Here is a 20,654-nt window from a genome sequence, read left to right as displayed (position 1 = left end):
CCCCAACAAAAAGTTTGGTCCTCAGTTTGATTTTCATGGCTGCTATTCATTTGTATTAACCATCGTACAAATAATTACTGGATTTTACTACCTTGCGAAAAAGAGGATGCGAAAAACAGGATTTAAGATCCTCAAATTTAAGATTGGATGGGAGAATGTGTGTGACCTTAAGAACTCATGAAAAATAAGAAAATGAAAAGCACTACCATAGTTTTGTCTTCAAGGGGATAATTTTTTTGTTATTTTTCTATTAATATATAGTTCTTTGTGAATTTCTTTAGCGTCTAATGTTGACTTTTAAAAGTTAGGGGGTGATTTTGGTACTTGCTTGAACATTAATTATATTTTTTAAAAAAATTGATGTATAAAATAAAAAGTAAAATTATTTTTTTTGCAGTTCGGCAAACTCCGGCAGTTAGATCAAAAGAGTTCAGGAAACAAGTTGAAGGAGCAAGTTCTTCTAACATTTGTTCATCGTGGAAAACGATCCTTCTACTGTGATGGATTGAACAATTATGTATTTCAGTAGAAGGAATGAACACGCTAAGCTGGCCTCTCCCTCACCCCCGGCTTGTGGTCAGCGTTTCCTCTTAAAAAATAGTTTAAATCGACGGAAATTAGGTGGCCCTATCTTTCCCCTTTCAACTTTTATTTCTAACTGCAGTTAGAGTTACTCTGCCTTTTTTTTTTTAATTTTCTGAGACTCGGTGGACGGATGGACTGGAGATTGCTTTTGGTTGATGGAGAAAATCCCGAGAACGAAATCGATTGGAGAATCTCGGATTTTCCGTGCATTGGGACATGACTCGTACTTTATCTCCACCAATGGCCAACAGTTTCGCGTTTGTTTTTTTCTTGACGATTTTTACTGTGGAATTAGGGTTTCTGTTCCAAAATTAATTCATCGCCCCACTCTTCTGGTGAACTCTGGGAACGAGCGGTGGTCTCTGGATTGTAGGTGCGGAAAACGACGAATTTTGACAGAGGATGATATTGCTTCTGAATTTACGGTTGGGGCTACAGTTGAGGTTTTGGGGATTCCCTTATCCTTTATTTGGTTGCTTGTCTGGTGAACCAGGGTCTTGTGTCTCCAGCTTAGGTGTTTCCCTGAATTCCAATGCATTTATGGGCGAATTAGGCACCTGCTGTGAATTCATCGTGACCACCCTCTGATGATGGTGTGGAAGTTTGTAGTTGAATTTGGAGAAGATGCGAGGCGTTAGATGTTCGCTTGGATCCTGGAGAGTTTGAGGCGATTCATTCACAGGTTCACTAGCTTTTTCTGGTTTTGATGGTGATGGGTGAGTGGTGGGGTTCCTAGAGAGGGATAGAGATAGAGAGAGAGAGGGAGGGAGAGAGGAGGTGGAGATGTCTAGTTCGAATAGGGGATCATGCTCCAGGAGCAGTTCATCACGGTCTAAACACAGCGCTAGGGTGGTAGCTCAGACGACCATGGATGCAAAGCTTCACGGCGATTTCGAGGAAGCGGAGAAGCTCTTCGATTACTCCAACTCAATTGATGCTAACATGTTGAGTGCTGCTGGCGGCAGCATTCCTTCTTCTGCAGTGAGTTTATACCTTCAACGGATGCAGCGGGGAAGGCTGATCCAGCCATTCGGGTGTATAATTGCTGTTAATGAACATACTTTCTCGATCTTGGCATACAGCGAAAACGCTCCTGAGATGCTGGATTTAGCTCCCCATGCGGTTCCAAGCATAGAGCAGAAAGATGCCATTACAATTGGCATGGATGCTCGGACTTTGTTCCGACCCTCGAGCTCTGCGGCATTGCAGAAAGCTGCTAATTTTAGTGAGATTAATCTCTTGAATCCTTTGCTGGTGCATTGTAGGAATTCTGGAAAACCATTCTATGCCATACTTCACAGGATAGATGTTGGTTTGGTGATCGATCTGGAGCCAGTTAACCCAACCGACGTACCTGTGACGGCGGCCGGAGCATTGAAATCATATAAGCTCGCAGCTAAGGCAATCTCCAGATTGCAGGCATTGCCTAGTGGTAATATAGGCCTGCTCTGCCAGGTTCTTGTTCGTGAAGTAAGCGAATTAACTGGCTACGATAGAGTGATGGCATATAAGTTTCATGAAGACCAGCATGGTGAGGTTATAGCCGAGTGCAAGAAACCTGATTTGGAACCTTATCTGGGTTTGCACTATCCAGCCACAGACATTCCTCAGGCCTCAAGGTTTCTATTTATGAAGAACAAGGTTAGGATGATTTGCGATTGTACCGCACCTTCTGTTAAAGTGATACAAAACGAGAAACTAGGGCAGCCATTGAGTTTGTGTGGGTCTACACTCAGAGCTCCTCATGGGTGTCACGCCCAATATATGGCCAATATGGGATCGATTGCCTCGCTTGTGATGTCGGTCGTGATAAATGATAATGATGATGAGCCTGCGAATGACAATTCTCAGAAGGGTAGGAAACTCTGGGGCTTGGTGGTTTGCCATCATACAACGCCGAGGTTCATTCCATTTCCTTTGAGATATGCATGTGAGTTCCTAATTCAGGTTTTTGCGGTGCAACTGAACAAAGAGGTTGAGTTAGCAGCTCAGCTTAGGGAGAAACATATTCTGCGGACGCAAACTGTGCTGTGTGACATGCTGCTTAGGGATGCACCGGTTGGAATTGTTACTCAATCACCAAACATCATGGACCTTGTCAAGTGTGATGGCGCGGCCCTATATTACGGAAAACAGTTCTGGCTTATCGGGACAACTCCAACAGAAGCTCAGATTAGGGATATCGTATGTTGGCTTAATGATTGTCATGGTGGTTCTACAGGTTTGAGCACAGATAGCCTCATGGAGGCAGGGTACCGAGGAGCATTAGCACTTGGAGATGCTGTTTGTGGCATGGCTGCTGTTAAAATAACTTCCAGAGACTTCCTCTTCTGGTTTAGGTCGCATACTGCAAAGGAGATAAAGTGGGGCGGTGCTAAACATGATCCTGTTGACAAGGATGAGGGTACGAGAATGCATCCAAGGTCTTCATTTAAAGCTTTTCTTGAGGTTGTTAAGCGAAGGAGCCTTCCCTGGGAAGATATTGAGATGGACGCCATTCACTCCTTGCAGCTTATACTGAGAGGATCATTGCAAGAAGGCGCTCAGTCTAGCCCCAAGGCCCCTGATGTCCAATTGGATGTTGCCAAGGCTCGAGGAAGAGATGAACTACGGATAGTTGCCAATGAAATGGTCCGTCTCATAGAAACGGCAGGTGTGCCCATTTTTGCTGTTGATTCTTTTGGAAAGCTCAACGGGTGGAACATGAAGGCTGCTGAATTGACAGGATTGGCTGTGGAGGAAGCCATTGGTTTGCTATTGATTGACCTTGTTGAGGAGGACTCAGTTGAGGTTGTGAAAAGAACGCTTCTATTGGCACTGGAAGGTGTGTGTTTTCTTAACGTGGTTTGTGGTTCTAATGTCCTATATGATACCCCTTTATCGTGGTCCTAGGTGTCATATATGATACTATTATTTAGTCTTACCTGATGCAGAAAACCATGTAAAATTTGTCTTGAATCTTTAGAAATATTGCATGCCCCATGGCTTTGATAAATGCTTTCACAAGTTTCTGTGAGAAATTTCAAAACCTTATTACTTACTTTTCATATTTTGGTGGCAGGTAAAGAAGAAAAAAATGTTGAAATTAAGCTTAAAACATTTGGGAATTTGGAGGAAAATGGGCCTGTCATCTTAGTGATGAATGCATGTTCGAGCAGGGATCTAAAGGACAATGTTGTAGGGGTTTGCTTTGTTGCACAAGATGTGACCAGTCAGAAGGTTTTAATGGATAACTTCACCCGTATTCAAGGAGACTATGTCGCAATTGTACATAACCCAAATGCTTTAATTCCTCCATTATTTATAATGGATGCATTTGGCTGTTGCTCTGAGTGGAATTCGGCGATGGAAAAATTATCTGGGCTGAAGAGAAAGGATGTAATTGGCAAAGTGCTTGTTGGAGAGGTATTCTCCCTGAGTGGCATTGGTTGTCAGATCAAGGATCATAACGCACTGACAAAGCTCAGAATAGTATTGAATAGTGTGATGGCAGGTCAGGATACTGATAAGTTGCTATTTGGATTTTTTGACCAGCGTGGGAAATATGTGGAAGCATTGCTTTCCACAAACAAAAGAATTGATGCAGAGGGTAGAATTGATGGTGTACTTTGTTTTCTGCGTGTAGCATGCCCAGAACTCCAACATGCCTTGCAGGTGCAGCAAGTTTCAGAACAAGCTGCTAACAATAGACTCAAGGAGTTGGCATATGTTCGACAGGAACTAAGAAACCCACTTAATGGGATAATGTTTACCCATAAACTGATGGAGAATTCAACTTTAACTAAAGAGCAGAATCAACTTCTCAGGACGAATGTGCTCTGTCAACAACAGTTGGCTAAAATCTTGGATGACATGGATTTAGAAAGCATTGAGGAGTGGTATGATGTTCATCACTCATCAGTTGACAGTTTCTTTTTTGTAGAGAAAACGAATTTGGCAGTTTCTTTTTTGTTGAGGAAACAAACTTGTCAGCTTCTTTTCTGGTACCAAGCCTTAAGCTTTTCGCAGACTTATGATGGTCATCTTGTAGCCACTGCAACATCTTGTATTTGTTATAAACTTTATCTGCCCAATGCTTCACTTTGTTTATTCAGACACTAGAAAATGAAAATGCACTTGATCATGAATAGACGGGAGAAAGGGTAATAAGAATAGGAATATGTTTGCTGAAAGAAGCATGGGCGGGATTGATTAAAGCTTAGATGATGCGGGGAGCCTTTTTTGAATGAATAAGCAAATTCACCGTAGACCATAAAGTATGGAACTAGTTACTTGGGATCCTGTTAATTGAACATGCTGATAGCTGGGGTTCCATACAGGTGAAGGAAGAATGAGCAGGATCCATTAAATCTTAGATGGTACAGGGATCCTTTTTTGGATGAATAAGAAGCAAATTCACCATAGACCATTAAAGTATGAAAATAGTTACTTAGATAATGTTAATTGAGCATGCTGAGTAGCTGCGGTTCTATATTCAGATGTCTCCTTTTTCCTTTTTTCTTGTCACAGGTTTGTTTTTATACCCAAGGCAACTAAAAATATTGATGCAGTATAACTACTGTAGATTGGTCATTTTTACATCTGAAATTTTATGAAAGGCTGATTTCCGCAATATATTCCTGTTGCACCTATTTAAATGTAGTAACTATTTCAAAGTAGCATTGCAATGTTACAAAATGAAAATAGATATGGATGTGAGAAAGCAACTTAATGTAGTAAACATGGTAACACATGCAATTTTTTTGTCTTACAAAATAATAATAATAATAATGAGCTTCCAGAATTGAGTGCCTGCTGGTAGTTTGTTCACACGGCAACTCTTGGTTGTAATAATAATTGTAGACAAGCTTGTTGTGCAATCTGATATTGTTGGCACTGTGGTGATTGCTATAAGTGGGTTTTAAAGTTAAAACACATTCACTGCACTTGACTTAGCTTTTCCTGCACGAGTATTGCAGAGGATAATATTCTAACACCTTCTTAATTTGGCCTCAGTGATAGTGGTGTCAGCCTACTTCATGAATGTCATGGATTTGCTGGTTCTCTTTGCATGGTTTTGGTTGTGATCATCTTTCTAAACTTTAAACTTTATGGAGATCTATGAAAGCTACTTTCCAACTCTGATTACTCCTGAACTGGCAAACTTGTTGTCACATTGACTTGATGCGTCTTGTTCTTCTACTGCTTTTACAGTTATTTAGAGTTGAACTCGGTGAAGTTTAACTTGGGAGAGGTTCTAGTAGCAGTTACAAGTCAGGGAATGATTCTAAGCAGAGAACGGCAAGTTCGTCTTCTTCATGATTGGCCATCTGAAGTGTCATCCATGTACTTGTATGGTGATAACTTAAGGCTTCAGCAAGTGCTTGCAGACTTCCTACTTAATGCGCTGCAGTTTTCCCAATCATCAGATGGACCAGTTATGTTTAAGGTTATCTCAAGAAAAAGGCCTATTGGCACTGATGTGCAAGTTATCAGTCTAGATTTCAGGTATATATATTCTCCACAAGTATCTTTGTTATCGCTTGCATTGTAGACTATGTCACATGGGTGCGGGTAAGGTACGGGTTCTGGTACAGCAGTACGGGTTCAAACACGGCAATTTTGAAAATTGTGGGTACATGGGTACGGCAAATTTTATATTCTCAAAAATGATAAAATGAAAAAAAAACATTAGTAGTTCACACTTTGTGTTATAATCCACAAAAAATCTCAAAATTAAAGAAAAAATGGAAGGAAAATATAGAATCTTAGTGGAAGGAAAATATAAAAGAAGGGAAAAATCAAAATTAGAGAAAAATTAAGTTTGAAAATATAATTTTAAATGTTTTAAAATGCAGCCGTACCTACGTACTGACACAAGTACCTGGGCGAATTACACGTACCCGTGTCACATAGATTGTAGATTTAAATGCTTGGATACCAAAGATGTTCCTATTCGATATCTCGTTTTGCATGGTCACAAATATCGATCGTGGTAAGGTGAGCCAATAACTCAAGCCATTCAATCTTGGGAAAACCTTGAGAATTTGAAACTTTGTGGAAAAAAATAAAAAGGATAGAGTATAAAAAGCTAAGCAAACAAATGAATAGGAACGATAATTAAATGTTCTATTTCTTCAATAAGATAATTTAATTTCCTATATTTCAATACCCTTTAAGAATTTACCTTATATATTTGTTCTCCAATATGTCATAATAAAGTCATGATATTTTCAAAATATCACTCTGATAAATGTCATGCCTTCGTAGTGTTTGCATGATCAGATAGTGTTTGAAATTCAGCACCACCGGCCTAATGTTTCCAAATTTATTATTGCCTGTTTAGGGCTGCTGAAACCTTAGCACCCTTTTCAATTGGAATTTTGAAATTGACTAGTCATTATCTACGTAATAGGCTTGAAATCAGCCAGTGGCTTGTTTTCTCCACATTTTCTTCCAAGAGAAGATTGATGTAACTTGCATGCAGTCAACCGTTGTCGAGAAATATTATAATTTCTTATCTTGGGCTGCAAATTATCATGTAAAATATATCAATTAAACTGCAGAGCATAGCACAGCAGCATTTTCTAGCTTTTTCCATTTGTGCGTGCATGCTCATGTCATGTCCTTCTGGTTACATAGTAATTGCTTTGTGAATTGATTGCCATAATTCATATGGTACATATTAATTGGATTTATTTTTTCCTCGACACCAAGATTAGGATTTACTAACATGCTAAACTGTGCAGAATTGTTCATTCAGCACCAGGAATCCCAGAAGCTCTCATTCAAGAGATGTTCCGCCACAGTCAAGGGATCTCTAAGGAAGGGTTAAGCCTCCATATCAGCCAAAAGCTTGTAAAGGTTATGAATGGCACTGTACAGTATCTTAGAGAAGCAGAAAGGTCATCCTTCATCATTCTTGTGGAGTTTCCTTTAGCTTATTATGGCAAACCTGGGGAACAAACTGAGCATAAGGTCGACCCAAGATCTTCAATAAGGTGATCTGTAGGCTTAAAAACCAGATCTTGACATAAAAAAGCACAAACCCATAAGTACATGTAAAGAAGGTTTTTTGGCTTCTGTATAGTTTGTGTTGAGCCATTGGCAATTTTGAATAACTGCCATGACAGTGTTGAGACAGTGTACTATTGACAAATGGAGGGTAAGGAGGAAGACTGGTTGAAGTGAGGGATAAGATATAGGAAGAATGCAACCTTCACATTGTCATGGCTTTCTTGATTCACTTGCCTTTGTACATGGTGCTTCAAATGAAAAATTTGTTGTCTTTTGTGCTTCATACAGCAAAAAGAATGCTTACAGTTCTCAGTGCAGCAATGGGTTCAGCCTTTCATTTCACAGGAAGAAATACGAAATGAGAGACTTCATGCATACTTTGCAGTTACAACCTTGATTTCACGCCTCACCAGAAATATTATCCCACGCTATAATAAGCACTGCCATTTGAGCGCAAATATGATGTTTGCATGTTTAGGTGTTGGACTATCATAACCAATGGCATGAAGTTTGGACCCCAAAGGGTTAACTCCCTAACTTTCAAGCAGAGGTGAACACTACCAGTTCATCATTCTATTTTTCTCATAGCAAATCTGAATGCCAGAGCAGTGCCAGAGAATGGCGCTTAGAGGGGTTTAAACATGTGGATAACTCACCTGCACCAGTTTCAATATTTCAGCGATTGCGTTTCTTCTATTTATATCCTGTTCATACTTACTATTCTTTTCTTCTGTCTGGAGTCTCTTGAAATTGTAGGGTAACAAATCATGCTCTCATAAAAGGATGATTATGCACTTAAAGCTAGAGGCTCCTAATTGCAAGTTCATTTACTATTTTTCTGATTTAGCGAACAAATGGTTAGTTAAAGAACAATAGCAGAATGCCAGAAACAACAGTGGGTGAACAGGACTACTCATTATGGACAGCAAATATATTCAGAAGAAGAAGTGAATGGAAACAAAGTGGATCAAAAGAAACTATTGTGCCGTAGATGGAGGCTGTTAACAGGCCAATTATGAAGGGTACTTAACCAGTCTAAAGCTCATCTGAATGTTAATGCCTTTTGATTTTCCAGCTTATACATATGAAGATCAATTATCATATTTCAAGCCACTGTTCTTTGGTTAGAGTTTATACTTTATTGACAATCATAACATGACTTCTTCTGATTTTGTTATTTAACTGAAGCTCATCTGAATGTTAATGCCTTTTGAATTTTGTTAAACACTATCAGTTTGCATTTTCTGTATTAGCAATTTTTCTTCTATGCTACATTCTTTGTTGTCATTACTTTCTTACTAATACCTAGGGTACTTAACCAGTCTGAATACGTATGTTAAGTGCATGAAATTTTTTGCTTGAGGATGAACATCAAAAGGTCAGTGAGAAGCACAAGTATGTAACTTCACGTTATCATCCGTGGTCCTAATTTCTTTTATTCCTGTTTGCAAGTCTTATAGTTAACTATTAAGTTCTTTACATGTAAGTACAATCTGCCATGGTATCGCACCCCAAAATCATGTATATGTTTGGTACCTGCAGTGCTCGTTCAGATCCACTCAAATACAGGAGCAGCAGCTCCCTTAGATTTTACATTAAACAGTCACACTAAGCCGCATTTCTGGACATTTTTGTCTGAGAACCCTTGCCATGTTTCAAATTATCATTGACAGATTTTCCAGCTTATACCAGGTTGGTCAAGTACAGAAATGCTGATCATCAGAAAAATGATGGCGCACAGTAAGTGGGTAGGAGCTGTACAATTTTGAACATAAATTCAACAATACTTTGCAAACAAGAGAAGAAATATTTATCTTCCAAACAAATAAATGACATAAAACTATTATATGCAGAAGCAGAAAGTCCATATAATTGAAACTTGGAGACTTGTTAAAGATTTGAATCTCAGCCTTTGCCTCATCATCTTTCTCATTAACTCATAACTCAGCTTTTTCATCTCTGTCTCATGGATCTGCTTCTTTTCCAAGAGAACTGTTTCAGAATTATGCAAGTTGTACGCAAGTAAAGGTCCACAGAAATTCAAAACCACATAGAGCGTGGTCCTAGAAGAAAACATGACAAAGAATACAACATCGTTTAAGAAGTAAAGCTGCATAAAGCCCGAGAGCTTCTTACCAAGACAACTCTCCTGAAAAAGCAGCGGAGCTGTGAAGCAAGAGCAAAAATTCACTATTAATTCAGTGAATGGACTCATTTATGCTGAAATATTCTGCATGTTTCTTCTTTTTTAATATAAATATGTTTAATTACAACAATTTTTTCACTTATATAATATAAATTACAGCATTTATTTTGAACATCAAATGAAAATGACACCAGCGAACTGGCTTTTCCCGATGCACACTCTGTTGAACTACAACAATCTTTTCACTTATATAAGATAAATTACTGCATTTACTTTGAACATCAAATGAGGAAGATACCACTGAACTGGCTTTTTCTTCTAACGCATACTCTCGCCTAACCTAGTTACACAAATGAAATAACCTTCCAGTACAATCTTTTGTGCTGCATCACCTACTGAAACATACTGCTCAAGCTCACTTGCTTGCCTGCCATTTTGAATGCCTGCAGAGCAGTCATGGCAGTTGGGTGTTGATCGTCTGGCTGATGAAAGGTCCCTTAGATTACTCCCGACTCAGGAGTTACAGACATGAACACAATGTAAAGAAAAAGGATGCACCTAGTTAGGCGATTCGGCTTAAAGCCTCCAAATTGAAAGAGGTTTCAAGATTAATATTTGGATTGCAGCCGATTAGGGATGTCAATATATCCGATTTGGTTCCGATGTCTGACCGAACTGTTTCAAAAAAATCAAATATGGAAAAAAAATAATATCTGATTACGAAATCAGATCGGATTCAGATTTAAGAAATGACATTTGATCGGATTCAGATTTGGACATACATAAATATTCGATCGATTAGGATTCAAATATGGATTCAGATCAGATTTATTTTTAAACAAATATTGTATATCTAATTCTTCTGTGTTTTGAAAAGAAGCCAAATTCGGTTCAAAATTAGGATTCAGATATGAACGTAAAAAACAAACTCGGATTGGGTTCACATTGTGAAATTGGATTTTGGATTTGAATATTTTTTTAAATACAAATTTGAATCTGAATATGTGAATATCTGAAAAAGTAGATATGATTTAAGGTATATCCAATTTGAATCCAATCTATTGACATGCAAATGAGGAGGCTTTCCAAATGGCTAAGAGAAGACAACTTGGGGTTTTGAGCAGTGCTATAATGTCAGTTTCTCTCTCTTGGGGTTATGAGAGAGAGCGGTAGCTATTAAACTTTTATATATCAAATTTAACGGGAATCACGCCCTCGACTCGAAGGAGTTCATATGGTAGAGATTAAGTTGAAAATTTATACACACAGCTGTTTTTTCAAGACATCAAAATACCCTCAAAGAAGGCAAGGCTAGAGATGTCAAAAATTTGAGTTAGACTTGATATCTAACTGAACCGCATAAACAAAATTAAATATGAAAAAAAATTTGATATCCAATCAAAGGTTCAGGTCAGATTTCAGGTATAAGAAATGACATCCGATCAAGTTCAGATTCAGATTTAAATAAATACTAACCAAATTCGGATTCAGAATCAGGTCAGGTCAGATATAATTTAAAACAAAATACATAGTATACTTAATGCCTATAATATAGTTCAGATTCAGTTTAAAAGTTAGATTCAGACTCAGATGTTAATCTAACAATTGCACTCAGATCAGATTCAGACTATAAATTTGAAATTTCGAATTCAGATATGGTCTAGTTTTTTCTTCATCTGAGAATTCAAATACAATATATATATATATATATATATATATATATATATATATATATAGAGAGAGAGAGAGAGAATATTGGGCAGCCTAGTACAAAGACCGGTACCTAACACCAACCAAAATAACGATCATCTTTACAATACCCAGATACACTTGACAAACTTTTGAGATCCCTTCCTTTGTTTCAACTTTTTTTTTTAATAAGTTTCACCAAAGAGATAGATGCATAATTTGAAAATATAGGAATGACGAAACAATACGAAATTCATAAATTATATTTTATAAGTCAAACAAAGTCAGGCCGCCAAGTTTAGAACACGTTCGATTGGCACATCTAATTTCATGTTTTTTTTTTTCAAAATCCTGTAAATCTAAATATTTTTTAATCCATCTATAAGATTATATTTGTGAAAAATAGCACCGACAGTAGAGAAGAGCTAAGAAGCGTTGACATGGTGGCTTGTGAGGGGTCGAACAGACGTGCAGATTGTGCTTAATTTTAAGGATCGAATACATCGAAATTAATCAAATCCAGCTTGAGTGGGCAGTTGCCCACACAGACCTACACAAATTGTTTACATATTAGCGCACCATATCCATTCGCTTATTTGTATATTGATGCTCTTAAAGTCAATATAATATATATTTGAAGGGTGTAAGATTTTATGAAATATATATTCAGTACCATATATTGTTGTTTTCCAACCAAAAAATTTTGGCTCCTACATTTCTCTATTTACTTTTATAACTTGTTAGGACTTTACCCACCATCTCCACCACCCCTGAGGTTCTAAACATGGCTTTAATCAGCTATTTTCTTCATCTTATACCCTTTCACCCACAAGGGTGAAGGGGCACAATTACTTGCAACATATTATGCCACATGTAAGGGTGAACAACGAGCTCGACTCGTTAAAGCTTGGTTCATGAATGAGTTCGAGCCGAGTTATTTACTTAACGAGTCGAGCTCGAGTTCATGAGTCGACTCGTTCAAATTCAAGCTCAACACATAACTGTTGAGTCGAGCTCGAGCCTTAATCGAGTTTGTCGAGCCTTAATCAAGTCGATATATTCAAACGAGTTTAAGAGTTTGTCAAGCCGTAATCGAGTCGAGCTCAAGCCTTAATCGAGTTTGTCGAGCCTTAATCAAGTCGATATATTCAAACGAGTTTATGAGTTTGTCAAGCCTTAATCGAGTGGAGCTCGAGCTCAACAAGTAATAATGAATATCAATTCTATTCAAACGAGTTTGTCGAGCCGTAATTGAGTCGACTTCGAGCTGCTTCCATTGAGCTATTCACGAGCTCGAGTCAAGTCGAGTCGAGCTCAAGTTGACTGAACTCGGGCTCGACTCCACTTGTGTTCACCCGTAAGCGCATGTAAGGGTGGACAACAAACTGGGTACTGGCCCATGATGGGCTGGGAGCTTGATTTGGTTCGATATATATTTATTTAAAACTTATTTTTTCACATTTTTTATTTATTTATTTTTTTGTTCGAAGTTGATGGTCAATTCGATAACTAAGGACGTCGAGCTTGAACTGTTGGTAAGAGCTTCGGAGCAAGTAAAATCGTAAAAGGGCATAACAAACAAGAAAAAACTAAAAACTGTAAAATAAAAAAAAAAGGGTTCGTTTTGGGAATATCTTGCCATTCAGACCGCTTGTTTAATAAGGAGAAAGAGAATAACGCGCCATATGAGTGGCGGGCTGATTAAAATCAAAAGAGAAAAAAAAGACGGAGGGAAGGAGGAAGAGAAGATGGCGGAAGGATCTCCCTCCTCCAAATCCTTCGCGTTCCTTTGCCAAATCAAGGGTTCATATCTACTTCGCCTTCTTTAGATTTTTGCTTCCTATTCGTTCAGTTTAGCGGCTTCAGATGCTTCCGATCTTCACATTTCGCTTTTCCTCTTCTTTTTGCCTCCAGAATTCACGCGGAATTTGGTGAAAAACCTCAGCAGGGGAAATCTCCCCGTTATTGCCCTAGACCGCTACCGGAGCTATTGCAATCTGACCGATCCTACGGATTCCTGGTAAAAACCATTATCATTTCGAACGGATTTGCTTATTGATTTTTCTGGTGATTTATTTTTTTTGGAATTTTGAAGCAAGTAATTCTATAGATGTAATTGTATCTGAGGAGGTGGGATGCGCAATTATTGACTTTATCGGATCGTTGTCGTCTATGGATTCAGTAGTTTGTTCTTTGCCTTTTCTGGTTTCTGGAAGCCTTTGATCTTCAATTTCTTCACGTTAAGACTGGAAATGCTCGAATGTTCTACGCCTCGTCATTCTTTTGATCATCTGAACGGTGGAAAGCGACGCATGTTGTTCGAATGCGGACGGTTCTTTCATCATTCAATAGGTTTTTTGTGGTTATATGCGTCAATTTAGATGGTGTTCTATGTTATGAAGATGAATATTCGCGTCAACTAATGTTCCTAACTAGCTCCAATTAAGATTTTTTCTTTAGACGCTGCAAGGAGAGATGCTGCTTATGCAACTAAAATAATGGTGGCTCCGCGGTCCGCGCCGATGTCTTTAGTTTTTTTTCTTCCTCACGCAATGCACTCTCTGAGAACATAACTGTTATGTTGTCACTATCTGTCCCTAGGCACTTTCAGGGACTAAATTCTTCTTTTTCGTTTTTATTTTGCAGCTGTTGTTCCGGCATTGCTAAGAAGAAACTCATTTCTATGGAAAGGGCAAGTCATGCTCAGAGACTTGGTAAAGTTCGTTTCTCCAGTGACACTGTCATGTCTTCTGCTTCTTTCTCTCTCTCTCTCTCTCTCTCTCTTTCATATACGTACGCATGAATAATCATGCAACTATCTGATGCCTCCGCTACATAACCATGCAATAGTGTGATGCCTCTGCTACAAACGAATGAATAACCATGTCCCTGTGATGCCTGTGCCTTCACACGTTTGTTCTTGAAAAGCATTTCTCTTGCTCATATTTGAATGTTGTTGTCAGATGTGCTATTAAGAGTCCTTTTGATTATTCAACAACTGCTACAAGAAAACAAGCACGCATCAAAGAGAGACATCTATTACATGCATCCAACCATTTTTACAGGTAATTTACCATTAGGTTGTCTCATATGGTCTTTCAGGTTCTTACCTTTATGCTATATTTGCTTGTAAATCTATAATTGTTCATCAACTGAATTTTGTTGTTGTGCTTTGCAACTTGGCCATATTTGCCACCATTCTGCCTAATCATGATTTATTTAGAAATAATTCCTTGGTTTATGCCATTTTGTTATCTATATAGGTGCGACAATTTTAGAAAATCATGGTATGTGGGTACGGCAAACAAAAGTTGTATGTATATATATAACACATTATCAAGACAATTTTTAATATTTTCTTTCATAATTTCTACATATAATCTCATAAAACATAAATAAACTGACAAAAATATGGTTAAAATATAAGAAAAGATGAAAAAAGTGGTTTGGATCAGTTCCGACCCGGAACTGATCAAAACTTACCACTGCCGTACTGGTAGTGGTACGTGGGCACATCCCACGTACCACTGTGACATAGCCGTCAAGTTGGACACCTTAAGCTAACCTACCTAGCTAGTCCACAGGGATCTTGTGGGCCCCAAAAGCTTGGGTTGCTTACCCTTTGATCCTAAGTCCTAACCTTCTTCTTTCGTTTGATGAGGAAGGAAAGGATTGTTTATGTTTTGGCATTGTCACAACTGTTTTTGGTTTTAGGCTTTTCCCAAGTATTTTTTGGTAAAGATATTTTGCTTGGGAAATTCTCAAGAAAATCTCAGCAAATTTTGTAAAAAACGAAAAAAATCCTAAAAAAAGGTAATGATAAAATAAATGAGAAACTAACATGAACACATTAAAAAACTAGATAAAATGATAAAAAATAAAATTTCAGTAATTCAATCCATGATGATATTGCCATTAACAAAGAGAAAAACAAAAAAATGGGAAAGACACAGAAAAAATGGATTAACTTTATTTTTCACTTCTCTTTCAAAATCTGCAAAATTTTCATGTTTTTTTTTTCATTTTTCCCATTTTTTCCATTAATATCACGATATGTTTGGAAAATATTGTGATATTTGTGACATTGTTCAGTTCTTAATAGCCTATAATCATGTCATGAATGCCAGCAATAATTTCAATATCATGATAACAATGCCAACAAATAAGTGAAACGTGATACTTTATAAGTTTTTAAAAAAACATATTTTAAACTATTTTGGGGGTGCCTTTTAAAAATTTAATAACTATTTTAAATTGTTATCAGTGTTTTCATAAAAAGTTAGTGGAAACAACATACTTTCATAAATTATCTATTATTATACATATTTTTTATTTTTTAAATCCTTGAAATTTTCCTGAAAAAACAAACTTTCTGTTTAATACCCGAGGAAACCTTGTCAATGAAAACCAAGAACAGTATATGTGACTACAGTTATAACTACTAAGGTTTTTTAGAATAATTTTCTATTAATGGGATCATTCCTTGATTGAATCTTAATCTTCCTTGTTTTGCAGATCAAGAAACTGTAGATCGGGCTATCAATGATATTTGCTCCTTTTTCAGATGCAGTCGTCATGATTTAAATGTGGTGTGTCTCATTACAAGGCTAAGACAACATCAAAACTTTTGTCATAAGCACTGTAGAATGTTTGTCAAAATTAGTATGAATTTTCAGAGCAATGATGTGTCTTTTTGTTGCTCCAAATAGTTACATTCGTTGCCTCAACAGGGCAATGTTAAAGCAAAAAATTGATGATCAGAACAGGAAATAGTTATCTATATTCTGTTGGAACAACACAGAGAGAGATATTGTTAAACAGAGATATCGCAAGGAGATGCAGTGATGTATTCTGAACCAAGTGTCACCTATTATTTTACCTTTGCATCTGACTTGTGAACCAAAATTTATAACAGGATATTTTCTATGTACTTGGATTCTGTTGTTGTCTTCTCTAGTTTAAACACTGATAAAATCATCCACCCTGTTAACGTCATAACTGATGCCCTTGTCTGTCTTCATGCCACACTATATCCAAATCATTAGTTAGCCTTCTCTATCCTTTTATTTCTTTACCATGTATTTACTCTTGATGATAGCTGAATGCAATTGTAATATATAGAAGTCATTTCAACCTTTTAGTTAAAAGGATCTTACATGTAATTATGACTACAAAATTACAAATGCATGTGCTGAATGAATTGTTCATTCATTAGCGACAACATAGTATACGAAATTTAACATTCTTCATACTTGACTGTGAATCTGCAACCATTTTGTTTTTGTTTATTACTAGGATTGACGTGGATGTGCATTTGGAAACAGTTACAATAGAGGTTATCAACATAAAGATGTCCTGGACCATAATACACAAGTTAGTATACACCCACTTAATTAATTAAAATTTTTTACTATAAAGTTGTGCAACTCTTCCCCCGTCTACTACCAACTCCCATAACATAACCAGATTATCTAAACTTATCAATCATTATGGATTTGAGAAGAATGGGTACAATCTGAAATTTTAATTAGATGACCTTGCCTTTTGAGCCATGAAATGTATAATATCTTTTTACTATTGGACTCAAGCCTTCCATCATTGCCTCAAAAAAGCCAATGACAGCCAAATTTGTGCATGTAACTTTCATGTTAATGCTTATATGCAGTCTGATTTCTTGATAGATAGAGCAACTTAACTTTTAGGTTCATTCCAAACACTTAACTACAAATGAAGTTTTTTCCCTCTTCGGAGGCATTTACTAAAGTCCCAACAAGGCATCAACAAATATAGCTATCAAGTGAGAAGTCTTTTTGCTTAGTGTATCACAGGATATGATGGTTCTATTTCTTTGTGGTGTGCTTAATAACTACTCAGATTAGCCACTTTAACAGTTTGCTTTGTGGTACTTCGTATTGTCTTCTTGGCATTGGATTTTTACTTAAAAATTTTTGAGATGGTAATATCCTCTTCCACTTGGGATTTTTGCAGGTGTCAGCCAACAATGGGTAAATTTCCTGTTACATACAGTCGAAACTTTTTACTATTGCTTCTTTGTCATTGAAGCTGCCTTTGAAGTGCATTTGATGGGATTTGCAACTCCTCATAGTCTACTAATTAGTTAGATTCCCTAGATAAGTCAGAATGCAGTTTGATGTAATTTTTATCATAAACACTCTAATAATGTTTCACAAGTGATGACATACACACACATATCCACACATGTGCATAGCCATGTCTATCTGAAAAACTAAATTGAAATTAGATATATTGAAAGCATGATAGCTATAATTCGACTCTAGAGGAGCTACAAGTTTACAAGTGGCAACAATTGCAATTTTTTTTTCAACCCTTCTTTGCTGACTCTACTTTAAACATAGTAAATAGCTATTACATGAGCATAAGGTGAGTTGGATTGACCAACTTTGTTCATATTGAAGGTGCCGTTTGTCTAAAAAAAATTATGCATATTGGCTGATTACATTGAATATTTTGGTGAAGAATTTGTATCTTTTTGAAATTTGTTGTGCACAAAAGAAACGTAATATCATGTGCGGAGAAATGCTTTAGGATGTCCAAGATCCTTCCTCTAGACATCTACCATATTCTCTCATGATTATTGTAAATTTTTTCACAGGATTGATTGCATTAATATGGATTATTGTGAATGGTGTGGAGTATCATGAATGTCCAACAATGTTTTAGTTCTTTATTTGTTCTACATCATATAGAAACCAAGAGCAGGATCTAATTGTTTGAATTCTGTTTCTTAATGTTGGCTTAAATGACAAGTGATGCAGTAAATCGTGTAACTGATAAATTTGATCTCTCTTCTCACGAAAATCAAGTTTTTGATATATTTCATTTCTTCCAGCAAAAGATTTGTAAACTAATTATTGTCTAATTCAATGTCAGATCTCTCTTTGAAATTCTTGATTCTCCAATGTTGTTAGAGTATGATTTTTCTTATTTGTATCCTAAACGTGTTGTTTTAATTCAAATAAGTATAGTAGTTCAATTTTCATTTTCTGTAATCGGAATTTTTTATGCATATGCTAAGATTCCTTGTTTTTCTTCTTCATTTTTAGTGTTCTGGATTCAGTATATTGTTTCCTAATCCTGTAGCTAGATTCCTTGCAAATCTCGTGTTTGTGATTTTAATTTATGATGTAACAGTCGTGATTGAAAATTATATCAATAGGCTAGTTCATGTTTATCTTATTACATGTACTGCAGAAGTTTAATATTTTGAACATTTTATGACATTATTATGCTACCTTGGTTATTACCAAAAATTGCAGATATACAATAGCATTTTACTGTTGCTCCTATAAGGGTTGAGGACTGGATTTTCTTCTACAACTATCAAAAAGTTGTGGATATTAAAGACTAAAATTTTCTTCTTAGCCATATTCTAATGTTTGTTTTTAACTTCTTTTAGCTTGGTGATGGGATGGCTGAGATTTGTAGAAGCGGAACATAAATTTGACTGTGCAACATATCCTAACACTGTAAGCATGTAGATTCCATTTGAAGAACAAATTTATACACACAATACTCTTAAAAAAGTCCTCAATGAAATGCAGGGTTATCCAATTCCAGTGCAAGTTGAAAAAGTTAAAAGTATCCTTCTATAATGAACATATGAAGGAGGAAGGTTTTGTCTGTGTTTTTTATTTTGTGTAGCCTTTTGTGCAGCGACAAACTGATCTGTATCTTGTATCACCACCTCACATAAAAATATATTCCAAATAGGCAAATAGTATTTCTCTGGCTGGCACGGTGGCACCATCCTTATCTGAGCATGTCCTGATTCAATTCTAAGAATTGGACACTGAAGTAATTAATATATCTATCTTAAGATAATAAATCTTCATGTTGGTGCGTCAAAGCGCTATCTATTTCAATAGCAATTCTAATATGCGTTTGGTCAGGAACTGCAGGTACATGCACATACTTGAAGGCATAATTACCAATATCAAGGTGTTCCCATTTTGTTGCACTTAATGATGTTTTTTAGGTGAGGGAAAGAGCTTAAAGCTGCATAAGCTAAAGATGAAGTATTAAATAGCTGTGTTACATGACATTCAAATGAGATATTTTTTTTCAAAAGGGAAAATTGATTACCTGATATGTCTAAGGAAATACACTATTATAAGATGATCCCGAAACAAACACTCTGGTATCCTTGTAAAAAGGGATAATTGTGATTGCTCAGTAGCCTCATGATGAGTTTTTCAGCACAGAATCTAATTTTACGGTTGGAAGCAATTGGAATTGCCATATCTTTAAGTGGTTATATAGATATAATTAGCACTGCCAGTTACATATTAGTTGTTGAGAAGGAGACAGGTATTCTTCTTGAACTAGTGTACTTTGGTTTATTGTCTTAGCTGTGTTGCCAACTTCTGTTCCAAATTTAATTTGACAGATCTGATTTGCAGTTTTCCAGCGGCTGGCAGATGACAAGTTTTGTCAATCAAACCGCTGCATAGTTCTCACAGTGAGCACGTGCATCCTTTTTTTTTTCCACTTTTAAAACCATCAACAGTAACTGTCATTCTTAGTTTAACTTTCCTTGCAGGGAAGAGGTTATCCTGATGTTTCTACCAGAAGGTATCCCATGTCAATTCATATTTATAGTTCTAGCTGCATATTCTTTTCTATAGTGTATTTTTTACATTAAGAATGTGCCGTTTTCAGATTTCTACGGCTTCTTATTGATGAACTACACTTGCCCGCCTACTGCTTGGTAGATTGTGATCCATATGGCTTTGAGATAATGATGACATACCGATTTGGTTCAATGGTAATTCATCCAAGCTTATCGTCTCTAAACTTCATTTTTTTCGTGAAACCATGCATTATGCACATATAGATATCTTGGCTTGTTGATCTTTGGTTCAGCTTCATTTCTTCCTTATCATTTTTATCCTTCTCACCAGTTTAGTTGCAAATAGTGGCTGAAATTTCAAGTACTGGTCAACTATGAAGACCCATTTATTGAATGCTAAAGCTGTTAACCAAATGCTAATTTTCTTTAGCTTGATGGTAATTGCTAATGAATTTTATCTACTGCTGAAGCAAATGGCATTTGATGCAAAATCACTTTGTATACCAGAGTTACGTGCTATAGGAACTTTTCCTTCTGACCTTAGAACATACCATCTTCCAGACCGTTGTCTCCTTCCACTTACACCAAGAGGTGAGGCAGGAAATTTTAATATTTCTAGTCCTTGCT

General features: G+C 36.7%; 2 protein-coding genes across 3 annotated transcripts in view; both read left to right on the top strand.

Moving 5' to 3' along the window:
* Window positions 1–534: 534 nt before the first annotated feature.
* LOC116257344 (phytochrome C) lies at window positions 535–8,833 on the top strand. The gene is made up of 4 exons (XM_031633981.2): window positions 535–3,409; window positions 3,647–4,463; window positions 5,779–6,072; window positions 7,314–8,833. Exons 1-4 carry the CDS (start codon window positions 1,369–1,371, stop codon window positions 7,567–7,569), a joined length of 3,408 nt encoding a protein of 1,135 aa, XP_031489841.1. The 5' UTR covers window positions 535–1,368; the 3' UTR covers window positions 7,570–8,833.
* Window positions 8,834–13,117: 4,284 nt separating this feature from the next.
* LOC116257262 (meiotic recombination protein SPO11-1) overlaps window positions 13,118–20,654 on the top strand; it is an 8,034-nt gene continuing 497 nt past the window's right edge. The window contains exons 1-13 of one of the 2 annotated variants that reach the window (XR_004173326.2): window positions 13,118–13,219; window positions 13,331–13,436; window positions 14,063–14,130; window positions 14,380–14,481; window positions 15,932–16,005; window positions 17,405–17,421; window positions 18,855–18,924; window positions 19,000–19,036; window positions 19,718–19,765; window positions 19,858–19,916; window positions 19,998–20,029; window positions 20,117–20,222; window positions 20,535–20,618. Coding sequence is in view for 1 of the 2 variants with exons in the window: in XM_031633876.2 (XP_031489736.1) it covers window positions 13,165–13,219; window positions 13,331–13,436; window positions 14,063–14,130; window positions 14,380–14,481; window positions 15,932–16,005; window positions 17,405–17,421; window positions 18,855–18,924; window positions 19,000–19,036; window positions 19,718–19,765; window positions 19,858–19,916; window positions 19,998–20,029; window positions 20,117–20,222; window positions 20,498–20,618 (895 nt within the window). In the remaining variant the exon portion in view is untranslated. Of the gene's footprint in view, window positions 13,220–13,330; window positions 13,437–14,062; window positions 14,131–14,379; window positions 14,482–15,931; window positions 16,006–17,404; window positions 17,422–18,854; window positions 18,925–18,999; window positions 19,037–19,717; window positions 19,766–19,857; window positions 19,917–19,997; window positions 20,030–20,116; window positions 20,223–20,497; window positions 20,619–20,654 lie in introns of both variants that reach the window. The other variant, XM_031633876.2, reaches the window with a different exon arrangement.

The sequence above is a fragment of the Nymphaea colorata genome, chromosome 7, assembly GCF_008831285.2.
Source record: "Nymphaea colorata isolate Beijing-Zhang1983 chromosome 7, ASM883128v2, whole genome shotgun sequence".
NCBI lineage: Eukaryota > Viridiplantae > Streptophyta > Magnoliopsida > Nymphaeales > Nymphaeaceae > Nymphaea > Nymphaea colorata.
This window is presented reverse-complemented; position numbering and strand designations above follow the sequence as displayed.

Excerpts from the sequence above, each read along its gene's own strand:
- LOC116257344 (XM_031633981.2), top strand. The coding sequence starts at position 1,369 with ATGTCTAGTTCGAATAGGGGATCATGCTCCAGGAGCAGTTCATCACGG. Across the intron at positions 4,464-5,778 it reads TTAGAAAGCATTGAGGAGTG|TTATTTAGAGTTGAACTCGG; the intron begins GTATGATGTTCA and ends CTGCTTTTACAG. Across the intron at positions 6,073-7,313 it reads GTTATCAGTCTAGATTTCAG|AATTGTTCATTCAGCACCAG; the intron begins GTATATATATTC and ends TAAACTGTGCAG.